This window comes from Caretta caretta, chromosome 28 (assembly GCF_965140235.1).
Source record: "Caretta caretta isolate rCarCar2 chromosome 28, rCarCar1.hap1, whole genome shotgun sequence".
NCBI classification, from domain to species: domain Eukaryota; kingdom Metazoa; phylum Chordata; order Testudines; family Cheloniidae; genus Caretta; species Caretta caretta.
In genome coordinates this window covers 15,528,334-15,552,809 of record NC_134233.1, presented here as the reverse complement: position 1 = coordinate 15,552,809, position 24,476 = coordinate 15,528,334, and the positions used below count along the sequence as shown (strand labels likewise).

Genomic DNA, 24,476 nt, shown 5'->3' with positions numbered 1-24,476 from the left:
CTAACAGAAGCTTTATTTTAAAGCTTATCAAAATAAATTCCATTTTAAATAGAAATAATTACAGTCTATACTGGTTCTCTATTCCCATACATGCTTTTTCTCTCACATATTCCCCCACTCTAATTCCTTTGGAGTGAGGTTTTAATTTCAGAATTAGCCACTATTTCCAATTTAGTAGGAGGGGCAGGGAGAGAACTAGAAGAAAACCTGAATTCTATTGTAACACTGAAAGTTATCACATAATCAGCCTCTTATATTACACTGACTAACTTCATGTTTAATTTTATTGTCGCTGGTAACAACTTATTCACCAATTACAAAATATAAACAGATAGGGCAGTGTTCTCTTAATTCCCATTTCCACCCAGTCAGCTTTGTGTGAAGTCACATTCTACAATAACCTAGGAGCCTTCCATTTCTGTGAGTTCACTTCTCCCCGGGTCTTCTCCCATAAGTGTGGGTGAAAGGGGTCTCACACCACTTGGCAAGGTTGCATCATGAGAAAAAAACAACTTTGCTCTATTTCCACACTTTCTAATCTTTCGAAGTAGCAGGAGGTGGAGAAGTGATACAAATGCATTAGACTCTAGAGCAAAACGAAGAGACCAAACCACAGTCTCTGGACTCAGCAGTCATGTATCCTTCAGTCTGAACTTGGAATCTGACACATTCCCTCATTGGCTACCATCATTTGCCCAGCATGGAAGTACTTCTTGTTCAACAAAGCAGCCAGATTGGGACGCATAGCCATGGAATGCCTCTGAAGGAATCAGCTGTTTCTCTCTGTGCTTCATGGAACTTGGGATCCAAATGGCAGACAGTTGTGCCCAGTTTAATCATGGCATCCTGTAGGAGTGTGATCAGTGCCACTTAAGAAGGGAACAGGGTTCTAAAAATAGTTTACCTGGGCCACAGGTCACCATAGCGTCCATATCTGGGGTGAAAATCAACCACGAGTACCTGCAATTTCTACCTGAGTTCTTGTCAAATCGTTGAGCTTACTTGCAGTAATTTTACACTTCTCTGGTGCAGAATTCTTCACCTAGCACACAACATATCAGTAGCGATAGTGAGGTATAACTCCCCCAAATATGCCCTTTTATTCCTTTAATCTGGTGGCACAGATTTAAATTAGGGACTAAATACAGGTGCTGCTTAGAATCCCTGTAAGACACCAAATGTCAGGTATCTATTAACAATAGGTGTCTTTCTGCAGGTATATCACATTCAACATGGATTTCATTTTCTACACATTTGCAGCATTTCCCAGGGGTGAGCTGAAGAGAAATGTCACTTCCGTTTTTTCCATCCCTACCTTGATAGGGATTGCATTTCCCAAATAGGCAACATGCACCTGATAAGGAAGGAGATATCTTCAGGAGCGACCTCCTGCAGGGCCTGAGCCACAACTGCTTTAGGAGCCAAATGGATGGGTATTTTGCTTATTTAGAAGACATTTACTAAGGAATCCTCTTCCCAACCCTTTAGAAAAAATATTGACCTAACCAATTGAACAACAGGGGATTGGGATGGGGATGGGGAGTAAGGGAATCCCTCTGACCTACTCTGTCTTCTTCTGTTTTCCCCTCTGTAACATGACATTTTTTCCTATCCCTGCCCTGTTCCTGCTCTTTGTTATAGTTCAATATATTTTAGGTGAGCAAAATGGTAGTAAAAATGTCTGCTCTCCAACACTAACTGAAGCAACATCAGAGCAACTGGGAATGAAACCATTTGTTCCCGAAGGGGAAACTTGATGTCTAACAATTGCTTTGAAATGGGGGAACAGTATAACCGTGATGCTCAGGGTTTGTTTAGACTAGGAAAAGTGATGGAGTTTAGGTCAGGTCAAGGGGAAAGCTAATGCCAACCACTGCACCTGGACTGCATCTGCTCTACCACTAGAATTGTCTTTTCACACCAAGATCACTCACTTGAGCAGCCAACGCCATGTACAGCCCTAGTGGATGTAAGGCACAGTGTACATTATCTCAGTGTACATGGTTGTGAATGAAACCTCTCTCTCCTTCTGGGAGCTGATGAATATTCCGGGCTGGAGGGACACACACTCCTACGACTCAAAAGGAAAGCAGTTGATAGAAAAGATCACAAGACTGACCCCAAAGAAGGGTGAGCTGCAAAAGGCAGAAGTAGACAACTGATCTGGGGGAGCTGAGAGACCACGGTGAAGATGGTGCGCAGATCACTATGTGAGAATTAGCAAATGTGATATTAAAAAAAAAATAAAAATCTTTGCCCAGCCCTAATCAAGGCATTTCTTACAGTTTTCTCTCATGGATTTTCTGATGTCTAATAAGCTGTGAGCTCTGTTTGAAGCGTTTCCCACACTCAGAGCAGGTGTAAGGCGTCTCTCCTGTGTGGATTCTCTGATGTGAGATGAGAGCTGAACGACGAATGAAGCGTTCCCCACACTCAGAGCAGCCATAACGTTTCTCACCCGTGTGGATTCTCCGATGTGTGCTCAGGGTAGAACTGTGATTAAAGCTTTTCCCACACTCAGAGCACATGTAGGGTGTCTCCCCTGTGTGGATTCGCTGATGTGAGAGGAGGGATGAACTGTCAATGAAGTGTTTCCCGCACTCAGAGCATCCATAAGGTTTCTCTCCAGTGTGGGTTCTCCAATGTGTAATAAGCGTAGAGCTCCGATTGAAGCTTTTCCCGCACTCAGCGCACGTGTAGGGCGTCTCCCCTGTGTGGATTCGCTGATGTGTGATAAGGTTTGAGCTCCAACTGAAGCTTTTCCCGCACTCAGAGCACGTGAAGGGCATCTCTCCGGTGTGGATTCTCTGATGTCTGATAAGGTCTGAGCTCCGACTGAAGCGTTTCCCGCACTCAGAGCATGTGTAGATTTTCTCCCCTGTGTGCATTCTACGATGTCTGATAAGTTGTGAGTACTGACTAAAGCGTTCCCCACACGCAGAGCACGTGTACGGCATCTCTCCTGTGTGGAGTCTACAATGTCTGATAAGTTGCGAGTGTTGATTAAAGCGTTCCCCACACGCAGAGCATCCATAAGGTTTCTCACCCGTGTGGATTCTCCGATGCGTGATAAGGTTTGAGCTCTGAATGAAGCTTTTCCCGCATTCCGAGCACGTGTAGCGTCTCTCTCCTGTGTGGATTCTCTGATGTTTGAACAGGGTAGAGCTGTGATTGAAGCTTTTCCCACACTCGGAGCACGTGTAGGGCGTCTCTCCTGTGTGGATTCGCTGATGTGAGATGAGGGATGAACTGTCAGTGAAACTTTTCCCACACTCAGAGCACGTGTAGGGTTTCTCTCCCGTGTGGGTTCTCCAGTGTGTGATAAGGTGTGAGCTCCGACTGAAGCTTTTCCCACACTCAAGGCATGTGTAGCGTGTCTCTTCCAAGTTGATTCTCTCACATGTAATAAGGGCTGAGTGGCTACTGAAGTTTTCCTCTGGCATCTGCTCAGTCTCACAGGCTTTTGCTTTTTCTGAGAGCACACAACTCCCAGAAACATTCCCGTTCGATCTTCCTGATAACATCCCATGGGGTTCTACTTGCTCAGCACCTTCCTGCTGGGGTGTCTCCTCCTCATTCTCAGTCACCCTCCCATCACCTGATGGGGGACAGAGAGAATCCAGACCTAAGTCACTCCCTGCACCGGAAAGAAAGGAAATCTCAGACAGAGGAATGGAAAAAGGGATGAACAAACCAAAATGTGAGTTGGAGAGATCAAATCTATCACGAGCTGATTTTCCCCAAACCCTTCCTCAGAGGAGAAAGGAAGGGATCAGTTTTGATCTGCATCTCACCAGAACACTCAGGAGAAAGCGAGTCTGGGGAGGGATTGTCAGTAAGAATAGGTGGGAAGCCATGAGTGACATCTGCCATAATGATTCCATTCTGCAGGGAACAATCCTGAACTTGGAGAGCTCACAAAGTCTTTCTATGGCATCCCAAATGTTTCCTGCATTCCCAAACAGTTTTTGAGTTGGTTTAACCAATTCATAGAATCATAGAATATCAGGGTTGGAAGGGACCTCAGGAGGTCATCTAGTCCAACCCACGGCTCAAAGCAGGACCGATCCCTGACTAAATCATCCCAGCCAGGGCTTTGTCAAGCCTGACCTTAAAAACTTCTAGGGAAGGAGATTCCACCACCTTCCTAGGTAACACATTCCAGTGTTTTACCACCCTCATAGTGAAAAAGTTTTTCCTAATATCCAACCTAGACCTCCCCCACTGCAACTTGAGACCATTGCTCCTTGTCCTGTCATCTGCTACCACTGAGAACAGTCTAGATCCATCCTCTTTGGAACCCCCTTTCAGGTAGTTGAAAGCAGCTATCAAATCCCCCCTCATTCTTCTCTTCTGAAGACTAAACATCCCCAGTTCCCTCAGCCTCTCCTCGTAAGTCATGTGTTCCAGTCCCCTAATCATTTTTGTTGCCCTCCACTGGACTCTTTCCAATTTTTCCACATCCTCCTTGTAGTGTGGGTTCCCAAAACTGGACACAGTACTCCAGATGAGGCCTCACCAATGTCGAATAGAGGGGAACGATCACGTCCCTCGATCTGCTGGCAATGCCCCTACTTATACATCCCAAAATGCCATTGGCCTTCTTGGCAACAAGGGCACACTGCTGACTCATATCCAACTTCTTGTCCACTGTAACCCCTTGGTCCTTTTCTGCAGAACTGCTGCCGAGCCATTCGGTCCCTAGTCTGTAGCGGTGCATGGGATTCTTCCGTCCTAAGTGCAGGTCTCTGCACTTGTCCTTGTTGAACCTCATCAGATTTCTTTTGGCCCAATCCTCCAATTTGTCTAGGTCCCTCTGTATCCTATCCCTACCCTCCAGCGTATCTACCACTCCTCCCAATTTAGTGTCCTCTGCAAACTTGCTGAGGGTGCAATCCACACCATCCTCCAGATCATTTATGAAAATATTGAACAAAACCGGCTCCAGGACCGACCCCTGGGGCACTCCACTTGATACCGGCTGCCAACTAGACATGGAGCCATTGATCACAATTCCTCACCTGCGCAGGCAGCTCTCGGGAGCACTTCTTTCTCAGAGCCCCAGAGGTCTGAGACCCATGGCTCTTCCCCTCGTTCTAGCTGCGAGATCACATCAGGTTTGGAAACTGGAAACCCTACTCCAGACAAAGAAAACAAGGGAGGTCAGTGGAATTTGTCAGATACTTGTCACAAAGAATATTCCATGGTTTTAACCCCAGATCATTTTTAAGCAGTAACATCCCAAGGCCACCTTCCTTGGCTCAAAGTGGCAGGAAAGTAATTATTATTATAAATCATTTTCATTACCTTAGTGCCTAAGGACCAACTAACAGTGGGTCCCCATTATACTAGGAAAAGTACAAACAGAGAATAGTAGATGGCCTATTCCTGGAAGAATTTACAATCTAAATAGACAAGACAGACACAGAATGGGGGAAGGGGTAGAACCCACAGTTAGAATATAGATATTCAGGCCTGCCTGTAAAGCCTACACTTTAAGAATGTAGGTGTATTTTTATCACTTAGCTACTTACAGGGGTATAAAAACAAAGAATCAAAATCAAAGTCACCCTGCGTATGGGCCTTCTCTCACTAGGATAGTCTGAGGCCTTGTTCTTAGGCTAAGGCCTCTGGCTCAGCAGCAGGGGCAGCCATAAACTGGGAAGCGTAGGGTCACATCCTCACATACCAAACCAGTCACATTGAAATAAGCTGGTATGGAGAAGACAATCCTGTCTGGATAGTGCCCATCACTATCAGATGAAGAAACAGATCTTAAGATGGTTAAAGAAAACTTAGTTTGATCGCATCCTGTCTGGCAAGAAATCACTTATCAATGCTTGTGAAACCCTCATTTCTTTATGTTTTATTTTTATGGCCCCCACTTTTCTGTTGTTAATCAGTCTGGTTCTCTAATTGTTTCCGTCTGCTGTATAATTAATTTTGCGAGGTGTAAGTTAATTAGGGTAGTGGGATATAATTGGTTAGAGAATTATGTTACAATATGTTAGGATTGGTTAGTTAAATTTCAGTACAATGATTGGTTAAGGTATAGCTGAGAATATTACTATATAAACTGAGTCAAACAGGACGGGGAGGGGAAATTGGAATCATGTTTGATAAGGGGCGGGGGGAAATGGGAACAGGGAACGGGGACACAGGCAGGCTCTGCGGCATCAGAGCTGGGAAGGGGGACACAGGGAAAATGCTTGGTGGCGTCAGAGAGAGGAATGGAACACTGGGGAACAGTCTCTATCGGCGTATAGACATAAGCCTGACTGGTGTGAAGGGCTTCGGAATATGCTTGCTTGGAAACTAACCCCAATAAACATTGTATTATCTGTGCTTCGGACTTCTGGTCTTTTGCTGCTTTCTGTCTGCATGACAAGAACCAGGGAAGTGGGAGGGTGAAGGGAAAGCCCTCTAACAAAACTGACATGACCTGATAACCAAGAGGTAAGCCTTTAAGGAAGGTTTTAATACACTTTGGAACAGATCAGGGATTCCCATGAGGACTGATGAGGGGGCGATGGTAAATACACTTTTAGATCCTTTTATTCTTTTATATCTTTTCCCCATCAGGCACACGGGCACACTGTCATGGATCCATAGGATCTGTGCAATGCCCAGGCTTTTAAACAGTCCTTGGAAGGTGCCTCTTGAGTGCACAAAACTCCCAAGGGGTCCCACTCTTCCACAAGGATGGGCCATGGAGCTTCAACACCAGAGACTGAGCCTCTGGCTTCAACACTCCTATTCCAACCTGTGAGCTCTGCCCAGCAGGTCCAGCTGAACGACACTCCTCTTCAGAGACTGTTCCTCAGTCAATGCACAGAGCAAGTTTTTCCTGTGACACTGGGCAGACTTTTAAAACACAGCGGGGTTTACTAGTCAACCAAAACACAGCATTGGAAAGTCCTTAGATTAGGACAGAGAAGTGAAGAAAACAATATAGTCCATGCTGGCCAATGCCCTTGAGCCATGCTGCTGCAGAAAACAGTTTGGTTTCCTTTCACTGTGCCTGTCCATTAGTCTTCACTCCGGTAGAGCTCCCTGCGTCTGTGAGCCCAGTTCTTCCTGCTCCCAAAAACATAACGAGTCCATGTATGCTTCACTTAGCCAAGCAAATATCCTCCCATGGACAGGTGACAATTATTCCCTTGTCTCTGTCGGGTATTCCATTGATGTGGGTTGGTCCCAGCCAGTCCTTAATGACCCATTCATATCACCGCATCTCAGCTACGTGACAAAACACCTCATGTCTCCTGCTCTTTATAATCATAGCAATACCAATCACAGAGGGAAACTGAGTTGTCTATTGGCATCATACATGTATCACCAAAATTCCCACCTCTATCTCACACACACACACACACACACTGCTCACTGCCCTTGGAGAGAAAGCAAAGCACAGGAACTGGAGGTTAGTCCAGCGAACACAGTGAAAAACAAGCTGCAATCCTCAAACTCTGGTCAAAAAGGAGAGGCATGTGGGTCCCTATCCATAGAGAGGGGCTGGCTAGAAGCCTGATACCTGAGAGGGCATTCCTTGAGCCGCCCATGGAGCCAGGTCAAAAGCTTAGCTACCCCAGAACCGTGACATCACAAAAGCACATTTTTGGGAATTAGGAAACCTACTGACTCAGGTATAATGGGAGGGAGAGTTAAACTCCCCCAGTGTGTGGAGTAGGCTGGGGAATTAAACACTAAATTTTGGGAGCAACAGCCACTAATTCTTCCAGAAAAGGAGAATGTAAAAACAAGAACTGGGACACGCAAACTCAGGAGGGACAGGCTCAAAGATCCAAGGAGCCTGGAGGGAAGACAGCTTGTGGCTGCTGCAGATGGGGAGAGGGGGGGACAAGACTCTCTCCAAACTCTCACTCCTATTGACCCCGACCTAATTTTATGATCTATGACCACCATGTCTTGTGGGCAATTTTATACTCACTACAGGTAAAATGTCATGATCAGAGTATTGCTTATTAGCTTGGAACATGTGCGGAGGGGGAAGGTGGTGAACATAAATAAATGGGCTATTAAGGGCAGGGACTACACTACAGCCAGGATCAAAGCTCTGAGATCGATCCACCGGTGGTCGATGTAGCGGGTCTAGTAAAGCCCCGCCAAAATGACTGCAGATCTCTCTCCCGTCGACCCCTGTACTCTACCCCTGACGAGAAGAGTAAGGTAAGTAGACCCTGCAGTAACTCGACCTAAGGTACGTCGACTCCAGCTACATTATTCACGTAGCTGGAGCTGCACAGCGTAGGTCAACTTACCGCAGTAGTGTAGACATAACCTAAGATTGCTACAGGTAAGGGCCTTATATTAGGTTGAGGCTTTGTGGGAGTAGTTATGCTGAAGTCTGGGATTTACCTGAACAGGTCTAAGGAGAGAACCCCAGGTCAGATATTTTGCACCCTCATTTTGAGAAACAAACGAGTAACCACAAACAGGTCCAATACGCCACAGGATTCTGAAAGAAGGAAGTTTGGGGCGGCTTTAGCAATTAGGTTGCTATGCAGTATCTCAGCAGTTGGACATCATTCATATATTGGAATTATTAAGAAATAAGTGATGTAAATCATAAGTATTAATGCCTGATGCTTAATTATGGATTTCCCAAAGGCCACATATGGGTTGGGGCAGCTATTGACATTATTGTAATCAGAGTAAAGGAGCAGATATGGTATATAGCCATCCTATTACCATAAGAAAGCAGATAAAATACCTCTCCTAGTAACCATTTTTTCATTTTGTCAGGTCCCCGAGACAGTGTAAATTGAAGCAGGGCCTCCCTTCTGATGGTCTCCCTTGCCCTCGATTTTGGTTTCCAGTGGTGTCCATAACTGGTAAGTATGCACAGTGGAAGACCCTCTTTACTATTCTTATCTTAGTCTAATCATTATATGTATTGATTTTTGCCTATGATATCAATTCTAACTGTCTGTATTAAATCAAGTTTCTGTGTGTTTCACCCTATGTCATCTCCTCCATTAATTTTGAGTAGCCATGGACAAGGGCAAGTTGTACCCCAATACGTAACCTTATAGTTGTAAAAATGGTTCAGGCTACACTACCATCCTGTGACATCATCAACAAAGTGCCCATTTGTGCCTGGGTAGCGGCCCTGCTATGGGAGGGAGGAATGCAGCAAGGACTGAGGATCGGTGGCCAGGGAGGCTGTGTATAGAGACGGGGAGGTTATATGGGGAGGGAGGTCAAGAGTTAAAATAATAGTATTTGGGGAAAAAAAATGTAGAATGAAGTGAAACTGAACAGAAATAAAACTGGAGTGTAGGCTCTAAAGCAACAAGACTTGGGTAGTGATTCGGGGTTAAAGGTCTGGATCCCCCACAGCTCTAGATCCCCAAACCTCTCCTCCCACCCAGCCCACTGCCTGGGTGTCCTTCCTCCACACTCCCCTCCCCTTCGTCCCATTACTCTCAGCCGGCACCACCTCCCGGCACCTTGGGAACTTCTTGTGTTCCCTCCTCATCTCTATCTCATCCCTCCCTGCTGCTTCTTAGCCCTAACCCTGCACACACCTTCCCCATGTCCTGGCACCCCAGAATTATTTACTCCCCCCATCTCCTCCCCTCCCATGGCTCTGTTCTCCCTTCACCTGTGGGGTCCTGAACGGCAACATTATACGCTCTCCTATCAAAAGAGGAGCTCATCTGACTGTCACACAAGCCATGCATTAGTCATACACCTATTTACTCAATTTAGAATTCTACAGGCAGCGTATTTTCCTCTTAAAATGAGGAAAAGGCAAGAAAGCTACAGTTATTAATGTAGCCAATAAGGATGGCACATGTCCAAAAATTATACTAGTGGGTGGTAGAGAAGGCAAAAAAAGGGGGGCAAGGAAACTTGTCAAAACTTGTATGACGAATAAAGGTATAAAGTTATTACTACTCAGGTTCTTTAGAGACCCCACAGCTTCTAATGAGGAAGGGGACAGGACTCCTTACCCAGAAAGACCACCGTCTCATAGTTCTCCTGCATGACATCCCTGTAGAGGGCTCTCTGAGTGGGGTCCAGCAGAGCCCCCTCTTCCCTGGTGAAATACACAGCCACTTCCTCGAAAGTCATCAGCCCCTGAAAGAGCAAGAGTCCAACACTCAGGACCTGCTGCCCCACTCACAGCCCCACTATTCAGGGAATAGCAGCACCAGGTAAATGGAAGCTCCAGGAGGCACATATTAACCGAGTTCCACCGCACCTTGCTTAGAGCAGCCAGGAGGCATCAGAAAGAGAGAACCTTTGTGTCTCCCAGTTGACAGATGGAGGCTGGGTCTTCACTTTTATCACATACCTACTACCCAGAGCTTGAAAAATGAGATGGTGCTGTCTCTGGACCCTGCTGGTGGCTCCCTGGTAGGAATCCCAACACTCTCCAAATAAAATACATGGAAGAAAGGGAAAGTCAATACTAAAGAATGTAAGTTAGAAGGTCAGAATTGTAGAAAATTGGTAAGGGAAGCTATCAGAAATCAATGATCAATCAATGAAAATGAGAACGAAGTTTTAAAAAATATATTCAGTACAAAATTAATCCTAACAATGGTAGTGGTAAATTACTAGATAGAAATGCCACAAAGATTGAGGGTGGTGGTAACTAATGAAGTGTCAGTAAATTCAGGCTCCAGCACTGAGAGTCTGGGAAGTTTTCCCAGCCCTGGCTGGAGCGTTATTTCCTTTTCCATTCCCAACTCCTGTGCCCTGAAATAAGGCCCTATCTGAAACTACACCCCACATTCAGCATAGTGGTATGATTATAATATGATTAGGACATAATTATGAGGCATTTCATGCAAGATGCATCACGTGCGGTGTCATTGGAAAAGTTATGATTTGCTGAATATGATTATCCTACCTGTGTGCATGGATCATGTTTGTATCTGAAGTTATGGATATTGACTATGTATCTGTATTTCAAATGTGGTTACTCTGGGTAACACCCACAACTAGCCTTTCAGGTACAACAATGAAGAAGCCAGACAGTGCTGATGGCTCATCAACAAAAACAATGGACCAAGGAAGAGCTTAGCCTTCCTGTGAATGTTTCAGCCGGCCTATGAGTCATGGCTACTATGACTCATCAGGGCATGCTAGGGCATGTGACCAGACCACATGAAACTGAACTCCATTTTGGTACCTGTATTTTTCCACGAACTGAACTGGGACGTGAGTTTGGAACAAAGGGTTCCCACCATATGGAAAAGCTACCTAAGCTGGGGTGTGACATCATCTCTTGGCCTCATTCCCCACACAAGAGAACTCCTGGAAGCACCTGAGGAACAAAGACTGAACTGGGGGAAGTGTTGGTCCCAGAATAAAGGGATTTCAGGCTTGTGTATGGAAACTTGGTGGACTACTTCTATCATCAGTCAGGGTGAGAAATTGCTAATTCAAATTCTATCCATCTAGCATGTTAGGCTTAGTTTGACTTTTTGGTTATTTGCTAAGTAATCTACTTTGATCTGTTTGCTAACACTTATCGCTGGGAAATTGGCCATTGTTTTCTATCTGTCCTTCAGTGACTTAGGTAAAGCACTCAGGTAACTTAGTTGGATGCATGGCGCCACCTGCTGTCATGTTGGGTGATAACAGGGCTTGGAGAGTCTGCCTGAATCTCCAGCAAAGCAGTGTGAGAAGGACCAGCCCAGCTTGAGGGTTAGAGGGCACAGTGGTTCCCAGAAGCCCCCCAGACTACACCTTGGGGTGACAACCTATCACACCCTAGATTACACAAGTCTCAGCAGGTTTGTCACATCCTGTCCCCTCCCTTTCTCCATCTTAGATAGTTCCTGCCTCCCATGACCTCTAGCAGCTCCCACCCTCCTTTGTATTTACTGCTTCTCTCCCTCCAAGCAGAACCCACCACCAGCTCCCTGATAATCCCTTACCTGAGCCAGCTCCATTGCAGCCATTTCCTTCCCCCTGGGAGGAGGGGATGATCTGGAACGAAATGTGGACATTATTCTGAAGCCTGCCAGGGCGAGAAGAGCAACGTGAGAGAAATCAGATGGGGTTTTTGTCCATTCTGCATGCTGATTCCCCCCAGGATTATGCCCTGCTAATGGACATTCTAGGTTCTGCCACACTGTGAAGCACAGAGTGACCTTATTCCAGTACAGGCCTAGCCCCCTCCCACCAGGGTGTAACCCTCTGAGACACGGTGAAACCCTCCCAGTAGCAGAGTCTCTCTGTTACACTTATCAAGTTTGTGAAGCATACCAAGGTGGGAGGAGTTGCAAGTGCTTTGGAGGATAGAATTAAAATTCAAAACTTTCTGGACAAACTGGAGAAATGGTCTGAAGTAAATAGGATGAAATTCAATAAGGACAAATGCAAAGTACTCCATTTAGGAAGGAACAATCAGTTGCACACATTTCCCATTTTGTATGACTGCCTAAGAAAGAGTACTGCGGAAAGGGATCTGAGGGTCATAGTGAATCACAAGCTAAATATGAGTCAACAGTGTTACACTGTTCCAAAAAAAGCAAGTATCATTCTGGGTTGTATTAGCAGGAGTATTGTAAACAAGACACGAGAAGTAATTCTTCTGCTCTACTCTGTGCTGATTAGGCCTCAACTGGAGTAGTGTGTCCAGTTCTGGGTGCCACATTTCAGAAAAGATGTGGAAGAATTGGAGAAAGTCCAGAGAATAGCAATAAAAATTATTAAAGGTCAAGAAAACATGACCTATGAGGGAAGACTGAAATAATTGTGTTTTTTAGTCTGGAGAAGAGAAGACTCAGCAAGAGGTTATGAGTCTATTACAGGAGTGGATGAGTGAGGTTCTGCGGCCTGCGATGTGCAGGAGGTCAGACTAGAGGACCATGATGGTCCCTTCTGGCCTTAAAGCCTGTGAGTCCATAAACTGTGCCTTGTGTTGCGCACACACTGATGGAGATCAGGGCCCCATCATGCTGCACATGGTAGAGAACCTGACTGAGATCAGCACCCCCATTGTGCTGGGCACTGCACAGACAGAGAGGGACAGTCCTTGTCCCAAAGAGATCACAATCCAAGTAGACAATGGGTAGGAGAAAAACAGAGAGGGGCTGGGACTTCCCCAAGGTCACCAAGCGGGTCAGTGACAGAGCCAGGAACAGACCTCAGTAACTCCAGAGCCCCAACACTCTCAGCTTGGAAAGTCCCCAGACCCCACTGTTTCAGAGTAACAGCCGTGTTAGTCTGTATTCGCAAAAAGAAAAGGAGTACTTGTGGCACCTTAGAGACTAACCAATTTATTTGCATCCGATGAAGTGAGCTGTAGCTCACGAAAGCTTATACTCAAATAAATTGGTTAGTCTCTAAGGTGCCACAAGTACTCCTTTTCTTTTTGAGACCCCACTGTATTAGGCTGCAGGAAGAGGTGGTTTGTCCAGGGATGCATAGGCTGTCTTGGCAGGGCAGCTCAGCTGCAGTCCCTGCACACAGCTGGGGGTGTGTGTCATGAGTCAGGAGAAGTCAGTGTCCAGTCCTGTGGGGCTGTGCTCCTGGCTCATGCCCCTCCATTACCAGCTGCACTGTTCAGCCGGCCCCAGGTCTCCATGAGGTCACTGTTTTCATCCTCCCGCCGCAAGCCTTCAAACTGGGACATGGTGCACCCGTGCCAATCAGACTGCACTAGTATAAATTCTATTTCTAGCTCTGTCACGGACAGCCTGGGTGACCTTGGACACGTCAATGTTTCTCCTCCCAACTTTAGTCTATTTACCCAGCTGCCCACTCACTGGGGTCTCCTCTCTCTCTCTCCAGAGCTGCTCACCCCTAAAGTCTGTGTGGAGGTCCCCAGGGCCAAGGTAGCTCAGCTCTGGAAGAGTCTTACAAGGGCGGCTGTGGAGTCTCTCTCTCTGGAAGTTTTTAAGAACAGGGAGGACAAAACTCTGTCAGAGATAATCTACCTGCACTTGATCCTGCCTCGGTAGAGAGAGCTGGACTTGATGACACCTTGAGATCCTCTCCAGCCCTACATTTCTATGGTGCTATGCAATATATACATATAAAAACACAACATACAGAAAAATCCCCACCGCAACATAATGTCAGGCAATTTAGGGAAAACCCCCCCACCAAAAAAAAAAAAAAGAAAGAAAAACTACATTCCACGTCAGTTGTTGATTAGCGGTAAAATCTGAGTGTATTTCCCATCACTGTTTGATCAACGAACCGAGAGAAAAGAGGCAACATTTGAAAAAAATGTATAGTCACACTGAAAAATCGGCAAAAAGGGCTAAATCTGAGACGTGGTTCGTATTTAATCATTGAAGAGACAGGGCCCAACACTCAGGGCCCAGCCCAGTAGAAATAGACAACGAGAGAGAAAGTGGGTGGGGATGGGTGGGGGAATTTTAGGATATTTTCTATCCATCTTTGAGAGTTGTGGGGGAAACGGGTCACAAACTCCGCATTTGACAACAGGAGAGAAAACCCCCCAGAGCAGATCCTGGGAACTACAGGCCAGTCAGCCTCACCTCAGTCCCTGGAAAAATCATGGAGCAGGTCCTCAAGGAATCAATTCTGAAGCACTTAGAGGAGAGGAAAGTGATCAGGAACAGTCAGCATGGATTCACCAAGGGCAAGTCATGCTGACTAATCTATTTGCCTTCTATGACAGGATAACTGGCTCTGTGGATGAGGGGAAAGCAGTGGACGTGTTGTTCCCTGACTTTAGCAAAGCTTTTGACACGGTCTCCCACAGTATTCTTGCCAGGAATTTGAAGTACGGGCTGGATGAATGGACTAGAAGGTGGATAGAAAGCTGGCTAGATTGTCGGGCTCAATGGGTAGTGATCAATGGCTCCATGTCTAGTTGGCAGCTGGTATCAAGTGGAGTGCCCCAAGGGTTGGTCCTGGGGCCGGTTTTGTTCAGTATCTTCATAAATGATCTGGAGGATGGTGTGGATTGCACTCTCAGCAAGTTTGCAGAGGACACTAAACTGGGAGGAGAGGTAAATACGCTGGAGGGTAGGGATAGGATACAGAGGGACCTAGACAAATTGGAGGATTGGGCCAAAAGAAATCTGATGAGGTTCAATAAGGATAAGTGCAGGGTCCCGCACTTAGGACGGAAGAATCCAATGCTAATGTAGCCAATCCGCTACAGACCAGGGACCGACTGGCTAGGCAGCAGTTCTGCGGAAAAGGACCTAGGGGTGACAGTGGACGAGAAGCTGGATCTGAGTCAGCAGTGTGCCCTTGTTGCCAAGAAGGCCAATGGCATTTGGGGATGTATAAGTAGAGGCATAGCGAGCAGATCGAGGGACATGATCGTTCCCCTCTATTCGACATTGGTGAGGCCTCATCTGGAGTACTGTGTCCAGTTTTGGGTCCCACACGACAAGAAGGATGTGGAAAAATTGGAAAGAGTCCAGCGGAGGGCAACAAAAATGATGAGGGGACTGGAACACATGAGTTATGAGGACAGGATGAGGGAACTGGGATTGTTTAGTCTGCAGAAGAGAAGAATGAGGGGGGATTTGATAGCTGCTTTCAACTACCTGAGAGGGGGTTCCAAAGAGGATGGATCTAGACTGTTCTCAATGGTAGAAGAGGACAGGACAAGGAGTAATGGTCTCAAGTTGCAGTGGGGGAGGTCTAGGTTGGATATTAGGAAAAACTTTTTCACTAAGAGGGTGGTGAAACACTGGAATGCGTTACCTAGGGAGGTGGTAGAATCTCCTTCCTTTGAGGTTTTTAAGGTCAGGCTTGACAAAGCCCTGGCTGGGATGATTTAGTCGGGGGTTGGTCCCGCTTTGAGCAGGGGGTTGGACTAGATGACCTCCTGAGGTCCCTTCCAACCCTGATCTTCTATGAGGCTACGGAAGGAGGGGAGGGGAAAAGGGTGTCAGTTTGAAGCAATTTTATGGGACTGTTCAACACCTATAGAGAAAGTGACAGGTCCCCCCCTTCACAGAGGCTGCAGGGGCAGTTTGAAGGGGGCCGGGGAGGGGGAAGGTCCCTGGACCAGGGAAGAGGCAGCAGCGGGGGATGGGCAGGTGCAACACACACACACACACACACACACACACACACACACACACACCCCGTCCCCTGAAACGATCCTGTGCAGTTTTGTCTGCATAACGTTAATAAGATGTCACGTTTACTGTAATAACAACACTCAGAGACTCAGAGACACTCACACTCAGAGGCAGACACACTCGCGCACAGAGACCGTCGGAGACACACTCGTGCACACACTCAGAGACATGCACAGAAACACACTCCCACACAGACACACTCAGAGAGACGCACAGAGACACAGACACTCACACACACTCACACAGAGACACACTCAGTCACACGCGCTCCCACACTCAGACACACTCACACACAGACACACTCAGTCACACGTGCTCTCACACTCAGACACACTCACATTCAGAGAGACGCACAGAGACAGACACTCACACTCAGACACAGACACTCAAAGAGATGCACAGAGACACTGAGACAGACAGACACTCACACACAGTCACACGGGCTCTCACACTCAGACACACTCACACAGAGACACACTCAGTCACACGCGCTCTCACACTCACACACACTCACACACAGAGAGACGCACAGAGACAGACACTCACACACAGGCACACTCAGTCACACGCGCTCTCACACTCAGACACACTCACACACAGACACACAGTCACACGCGCTCTCACACTCAGACACACACACACACACACACAGAGACGCACAGAGAGACACTCACACACAGGCACACTCAGTCACACGCGCTCTCACACTCAGACACACTCACAGACACACAGTCACACGCGCTCTCACACTCAGACACACACACACACAGAGAGACGCACAGAGACAGACACTCACACACAGACACACTCACAGTCACACGCGCTCTCACACTCAGACACACTCACAGACACACAGTCACACGCGCTCTCACACTCAGACACACACACACACAGAGAGACGCACAGAGACAGACACTCACACACAGACACACTCACAGTCACACGGGCTCTCACACTCAGACACACTCACACAGACACACTCAGTCACACGCGCTCTCACACTCAGACACACTCACACTCAGAGAGACGCACAGAGACAGACACTCACACTCAGACACACACACACTCACACACTCAGTCACACGCGCTCTCACACTCAGACACACTCACACACAGAGAGACGCACAGAGACAGACACTCACACACAGTCACACGGGCTCTCACACTCAGACACACTCACAGTCACACGCGCTCTCACACTCAGACACACTCACACTCAGAGAGACGCACAGAGACACTGACAGACAGACAGACACACTCACACGCGCGCTCACACTCAGACACGCACAGTCACACGCGCACGCGCTTCTCCCCGGGGGTGGCCGCCCAGAGACACGTCAAACCCCCCCCCCCCCGGCCACTACGGAGGCCGAACCGGGACCAACCAGCGCAGGCCCCGCCCCCGCTTCCGGCCTGGCTCCGGCCCGGCCCCGGCCCGGGGGGGTCCGGCCCAGTTCCCCCCCCCGAGGAGCGGCTCGGACCTGGGCCGGGCGCCCCGCCCCCACCCCGCCCGGCTCTTACCGGCTCTGCCCCGCGCGGGCCCCGGAAGCGCGGCCACGTGACGCTTCTGGCCGTTAGGGCGGTTGCAGGGCGGGGCTGTGCGGCGGCGCTGCCCCCCGCTCCGTTGGGGGCGGGGTTCTCCACAGCCCCGCCCCCTTCCCGGCCCCGCCCCGCCCCGCCCCGCCGCGGGGTCTGCGCTGGGGGGGGCCGGGCATTAACCCCGCCCTGCCCGGGGGGGAGGGGCAGCCCCTGGGCCGGAGCCTGCAGGGAGCGAGCTCGGAGCCCCCCCAGCCCGGGGGGGGGGAAATGGGGGGAGACGGGACCGGGGGGGGGAAGGGAGGAGACTGGACTGGGGGGCAAGGGGGGAGATGGGGGGAGACAGGACGGGGGGAAGGGAGGAGACGGGACATGGGGGGGAAGAAAGGAGATGGGGGGAGACGGGAGCAGGACTAGGGGAAGGAAGCGGGGAGATGGGGGGGGAGACAGGACGGGGGGAAGGGGGGAGACGGGGGGAGACGGGACATGGGGGGGAAGAAAGGAGATGGGGGGAGACGGGAGCAGGACTAGGGGAAGGAAGCGGGGAGATGGGGGGGAGACGGGACCGGGGGGAGATGGGACTGGGGGGAATGGAGGAGACAGGACTGGGGGGAGATGGGGGAAGAGGGGAGACAGGACCTGGGGGGGAAGGGGTGAGATGGGGGGAGACGGGACCTGGGGAGGAAGGGGGAAGATGGGGGGGGGAGACGGGACTGGGGGGAAGAGAGAAGATGGGGGGGAGACAGGACTGGGGGGAATGGAGGAGACAGGACTGGGCGGAAGGGGGGAGACGGGACCTGGGGGGGGAAGGGGGGACCTGGGGGGAGATGGGACCTGGGGGGGGAAGGGGGGAGTTGGGGGGAGACAGGAACTGGGGGGGGAAGGGGGGAGATGGGGGGGAGACAGGACCGGGACCCCAGACTCGCTGCTGGCCCATCCAAGGTATCCATGCTCCCAAGGACTCTCCCAGGAACCGTGTACAATGCGGACTTCTCCGAGATAGCCCGGAGACAATGGACACTGCTTGACTCATAACGTAGCAAAGCAGCTTCCTAGCAAGTTGGAAGAAACTATGAAAGAGGGGAAGAGACATCATGACTTGGCCTCTCTCCCCCACAACTCAACACTTGGAGGACAAAGACTGAACTAAAATAATTCAGAGATCAGAAGAGAATAATAATAATACATTCAAATCAAAGTCCCCAAACAGACTAGTATTGATTTTCCAGCAGAAAATTTTCCGTTTGGGGGATTTTGTTTTCCCAGTCAGACCTTGCCAAGGGAAGCGGAGAGAAAATGTTTGACTTGCCTCCTTCAGAACAGCTTGGCCTAGACACTCTAGCTGTGGGTCACTGTTGTCGCCTTGCTGAGAAAAGGGGCGGTTTAATAATTTGGGGAGGTCCCAGAGTGTTTGGGGGAGATTATGAGGATGTTACCTTTTGAGATAAAAACTAAGAAATACAGGACTAGAGAATTCCTTTTGAAATCTGGAATTTAGGCACTTGATTTAAAGCAGGGGGGTCAGAGTTCCTGAGAAGGTTTTTGGTTGCAGGAAGCAATGTGACTTGGTCTGTCATTGCACCAAAGGGGGAGATGGTTGCTTGTGAAGGAAGAGAGAAGACTGAACGCCTTCGATGGGGGTGGGATTCGAACCCACGCGTGCAGAGCACAATGGATTAGCAGTCCATCGCCTTAACCACTCGGCCACCTCATCTGAGCTGCCAAGGCTGGGACAGGAGGAGAAATCGAAGGCCAGCAGAGGTCGGGACAATAAGGCGTTTTTAAATACTAAGCGGAAGCAGGGTCTGAATGAGCTCCCCCCTCACATCTAGTGAGGAGCTGGGGGAAAGACTTCAGGAACAGATCGTGTTTGCAGAGACCCGCTTACTCCGCCTAGGTACACAGCATGATGGGGCGGCTTTGCCAAAAGGACCAGTTTTGGCTGGGGCTGGGTTACAAATCACATGAGTGCAATGAAATGTTATTATCCTTCCTGTATGAGTAAAGGGCGGCAGAACACACCAAGGCCGTCCTGCTTGAGGGGCTAGGTAGGTGAGGAATACCTTTTATTAGAAGTGATTGAGGGCGTCACCCTAAACCAGTGGTCCCCAAACTTTTCACACTGTGCCTTCTTATCTGTGTCTGTGGCCCGAGAACCAGAGCTGGGACCGGGGCCATGGCTTGCTGGGGAGAGGGGTGTGGACAGGGATAAGGGGGTTGAGACCAGGCCAGGAGCCAGGGGCCCAGGCTGGGGGCAGGGTTGCGGTAGAGCTGGGGGCTGAGTGGTGCTCCCTCCATGGGGGCTGGCTTGGGCCCTGAGGTGCCCCCATGAACGTTCCTCTATACCCCCTAGGAGGCATTCCCCACATTTTGGGGACCACTGCCCTAAACTGAACCCTACTTGCTAAGCAGCTGCTTCCACGCCTTCCACCCATGGCCCCATCCACTATGTCACCTCTGTTCCACGCCTTCCCCCACTGGCCCCACCCTGCTCACTCCTTTACGCCCCCGAATGATCCTCAAAATATTATTAATTTCCAACCCACACCCATTGGAGATCTGGGCATCCCCAGTTGAACTGCTCTGCATCCACCTTCCCATGAGCAGTGCTGTTCTTGGATAGTCCCAGACTTGGAAGTCTGTGAAATTCAGACTGTGAGCAGCAAACCTGGCTCCCCGCACCAGGAGGGATTTGGGAATATTGTTCCTTTCACTTTACAGTAACAGAGAGAAAGGGGACCAGCGAGCCAGAAACATGCCAGGGGTGGGGGGGAGGTGATGCTCCGGCTCGCTTGGCCCCGGGCCACGCCCCACCCAGGCCCTGCTTCCAGGGACAATGGCCATGTGATCCAGAGCCCCCCTCCCTGTCTGGCATGCTCGGCCCCTGTCCCCAGTAGCTGAGTCCAGGCAGGGAGTGGGCCAGAGAAGCCGACAAACTTGCAGGGGTGAGGAGGTGAAGGGAGGACAGAACCCGCCCCCCGGACGACATGTCGCAGGGAGAGGGCAGCGGGGCAGGGAGACCTCGGCAGCACAGGGCTGGGGGCAGGGGGGGTCACTGTGCAGGGGAGACATGAGGGGCAGCCACATGTCCTGCCCTTTAGAGTATCCCCCCGCCCCGAGTGTGGGGAGACATGAGTCATCTTCGTCCTTAACCTCTATTTATTAACAGTTACCAAAATAGAAAACACACACGCTAAGCGTACAATGCTGGGCTCACCAATCCTGATCACGCCAATGAACTTTCCCTGTTGGCCAGACAAAGTCGGTCTCATCTGGGTTCTGGTTCCTCCACATCATGGCCACGTAGAGTATTCTGACTGCGTTGGTTTGGGTTGTGTCTCGGAGGGGAGTTTTCTTTCTTTCTTTCTTGGACCCTGGTTTTTATAATGAAACTTGAGCCCTGCTTAGCAATACCTTGACCAATCTTTGTAACAAAACAATATTTCCCACCAGTCTTAACCCACCACCTAGGAGTTCATTTAAATTTTGACAAAAAGAAATGAAAGGCCAGACCGTGACAACTATAGGTAGACGAACGGAAGTATTACAAACTGAAGCACAGACAAAAGCAATCAGTGGTACCTTTTGAACGAAATTGCTGGCATGTCGTTTTGCCAGACAGAACAGAGGTGCTGACTTTCTAATGTGCCAGGGGATGCCCCCACCCCCGGCTCCACCCCTGTGGCTGTGGGTTCAATCCATTCCATCGCCAGGTGGTTCTTTCGTATCATTTCCCAGGACCAGGATGGGGGTCATCCCAGGGTAATGTGGAAGCTCTTGAAGCCCCGAACCACTTCTGCCACCAAGATCGGGCATGGAGACCCTCTCCCCCCGAATGCCATATGGCATTAGCTGTATCGGGGGATGGGGAGTATCTCAGTGGTAGGACACACGCTTTGCACATATGCCTTAGTGTAATAATTCTGCAGATGAACTGTTCTAAGATTATCACTATTTTAGGGCAGGGCTCCCTGACATTTATGTAAAGATGGGATCTTATCTAACTAGGGAAATCTAAGATGTTTATACCACAATCAGCTACATGGTCAGTGGACGTTCGTCGCCCGAAACACGGGATATCAAGAGCCCTGTGACTCTCTTGGGAAAGGAGTTTTATGAATATTTTAACAGGTTTTCCCCCACCCAAATATTGCAATAGGCTCTCCAGTAAGTGCATATTGAAAATGGTTATTAATCTGGGGCCTCTAAAGTGAGTGTCAGACTCATGATACAGCAATATCTGAACCGTGGTAAGCAGGGGAGTGGTGTGGAAGGTCCCTGGGGACACAGAGGATCTGAAGTCCCTCACAGGGGAATTAGGCAACGCGGAGTGACAGGGCTTCACACCCTGTACAGACGGGGCTGAGGGAATCAGCGTCTACTCAGGGCTGGGATGGGGCTGCATGGGCAGTAGAATGGGAGGCAGGTTGGGACTGAGGAACCCAGGGAACATTTCAACCCTTAACAACACAAAACACACAAACGCTCCCGAGTCTCTCCCAAGGAATTAACATTTCTTTGCAGAATGCCCAAGGTTTTAACAGAAATGAGTGAAACCAAAGGGCCACTCGATGGCGCCAGCAGCTAAGGAACGAAAAGCCCCAGGATTTCTTTGTGTGCCTTGGTGCTGAAAAGGGATTTGGTTCCGCTCATTGTATTGCTGTGGCGGGTGACATCCCAGGAAGGAGCTATGTCAATGACTGTGACACTAGGTGTGAGGAGGCTTTAATCTGATTCCAATGGAATAATGATTTTACACCTGAGTCATTAGCGGCAGCTTCCCAAGGGCAATTCCAATTGGTTCCTCCCAGAGATGGGTGGTCGGGGAACAGGGGATCTCTCTGGGTCCCACTGTCAGTTCTCCAGTCTTTCTCCCTCCCCCCCACTATCACAGGCCCCCACTATTAATGAACTTATGGATATAAACTGGCCATCAGCAAGTTTTACCTTGACATTAGGTGAAGGTTTCTAACCACCAGAGGAGTGAAGTTCTGGAACAGCCTCCCAAGGGGCGCAGTGGGGGCAAAAAACCTAACTGGCATCAAGCCTGAGCTTGGTAAGTTTATGGAGGGGATGGTGTGAGGGGACTGACTACAACGGTGTGTGCCTGATCTGTGATTGCTAGCAGCAAATATCTCCAAAGGCCGGTGATGGGACAATAGATGGGCAGCGCTCAGAGTTACTGCAGAGACTTCTTTCCCAGGTGTCTGCCCGGTGCATCTTGTCCACATGCTCAGGGTCTAACTGATCACCATATTTGGGGCTGGGAAGGAGTTTTCCCCAAGGGTAGATTGGCAGAGACCCTGGGGGGGGGTTCGCCTTCCTCTGCAGCATGAGGCATGAGTCACTTGCAGGTTTCAACCATTGTAAATGGTGGATTCTCTGTAACTTGACATTTTTAATCCATGATTTGAGGACATCAGTAACTCAAGCAGAGCTTAGGGGTCTATTACAGGAGTGGGTGGATGGGGTCCTTTGGCCTGCAAGGTGCAGGAGGTTGGACTAGGTGATCACGCTGGTCCCTTCTGACCTTAAAGGCTGAGTCTAAAATGGAGAGGGAAGTAAAGGAAACATTTAAAAAAATAAACCAAACATTGTACTACAAGGATGACTTCAACAGCCCCTTTCTTCCTCCACCGGGGGTCGAATGACCTGCTGGGATTTGGGACATTAATTCTCTCTTTCCATTGATAAACTGATACAACGTGACAGAAATTAAACCAATTCCCGGCCAAGAAAAGAGCACGTCCCTGCATTGGCCGGGAATCGAACCCGGGTCAACTGCTTGGAAGGCAGCTATGCTCACCACTATACCACCAATGCCTCTGGGGAGAGTGTCTCCTACGTGCCACTTATGCCAAATGACTCACCCCCGCAGCGCTCAGGAGCTGGCCGGACAGGCTGGAGGCGGCCTGTCAGCTGGGAGCGGAGACGGGCTCCCAGCGTGATGGACAGATGGGGACATGGGGTCCACACCCCAGCCTGCGGTAGCGTCCACCCCACCTCTGCCCTCTGAGACGGGCGATGAAAATCCAGGACCAGAATGGCAAATTTCACCGCAGAAGGAAGGAGAGAGCTCTTTCTAAAGCACCTTGGGCGTTGGTTCCTGCTACGCACAGGAGGGTTTGCTGCTGCTGACGATTCCGATCCTTGGGCTCTGCCTGGCTAAGGAACGACTCAGGCTGTCACTCAAGTGGAGCCGGGAGATGATTTTTTGACAGGGACGGCTGCCTCGTCTTAAGGGTGTTCGTCGGTCACCTTCTAATCTAGCGGGTGCTTGGTATGTGCAGGCAGCCCCCGCTCCTGGGTCTCTCCCGAGGAAATAAAGTTTCTGCGCAAAAGCCCAACGCTTTTCACCGAAAGGAGGGAAAGGAAATGGCCAGCAGGACATAAGGAAAGTAGCGATTCTTAGGGGTGATCCATTATTTTTTGTCAAGGTCCAAATGTCTTGCTCCAGAGAAAATAATAATAAAACATAACAATGATAATAATCGGTAGATAAAAAGATTTCGGCATCCGTTCGAAAGCGTCTGGCAGTCCAGATTTGGCCTGCCATCTGCCTGTTGACTACCCCTCTTCTACACGCATTGACTCTGAGAGGTGATTTCTTTCCACTCTCTCGGCTTTGAAGAGCGGGTCAGTTTTACCCTCGGTGTCCTACCAGGCTGACCAAGCCATGTTATCGACGACGGCGACACTAGGATTGAAGGAGTATATCGTATTATAAAAAACTGTAAAGAAAGATGTTGTCTGAACATGAGCTTTCCGTTCTGAACGGCCGGTTCCCCCAATTCAGTTCCAAATGCTCGTCTAGAAATGCCCCCGGGACCCCCGCACTCCCCAGCAGGAGTGAAAGGAGAAACCCCCCCGCTCTGC

The 24,476-nt window shown here is 49.4% G+C and overlaps 2 protein-coding genes and 2 non-coding genes across 10 annotated transcripts in view; all 4 read right to left on the bottom strand.

Moving 5' to 3' along the window:
- LOC125628606 (uncharacterized) overlaps window positions 1-24,476 on the bottom strand; it is a 175,796-nt gene that overhangs the window by 85,813 nt on the left and 65,507 nt on the right. The window lies entirely within an intron of this gene.
- Window positions 252-17,676, bottom strand: LOC125628649 (uncharacterized). 2 transcript variants are annotated; one of them, XM_075123970.1, is made up of 5 exons: window positions 17,586-17,676; window positions 11,919-12,001; window positions 9,981-10,107; window positions 5,022-5,135; window positions 252-3,637 (listed from the first exon to the last, which is right to left on the bottom strand). In XM_075123970.1, exons 2-5 carry the CDS (start codon window positions 11,988-11,990, stop codon window positions 2,280-2,282), a joined length of 1,671 nt encoding a protein of 556 aa, XP_074980071.1. In that variant the 5' UTR covers window positions 11,991-12,001; window positions 17,586-17,676; the 3' UTR covers window positions 252-2,279. The 2 variants fall into 2 exon arrangements, with proteins under 2 accessions (XP_074980071.1, XP_074980072.1); XM_075123971.1 differs by lacking the exons at window positions 11,919-12,001; window positions 17,586-17,676 and adding an exon at window positions 10,325-10,390.
- TRNAS-GCU (transfer RNA serine (anticodon GCU)) lies at window positions 19,233-19,314 on the bottom strand. Its single transcript has one exon. It is a non-coding gene; the product is annotated as a tRNA-Ser (tRNA).
- TRNAG-UCC (transfer RNA glycine (anticodon UCC)) lies at window positions 23,352-23,423 on the bottom strand. The gene has a single exon. It is a non-coding gene; the product is annotated as a tRNA-Gly (tRNA).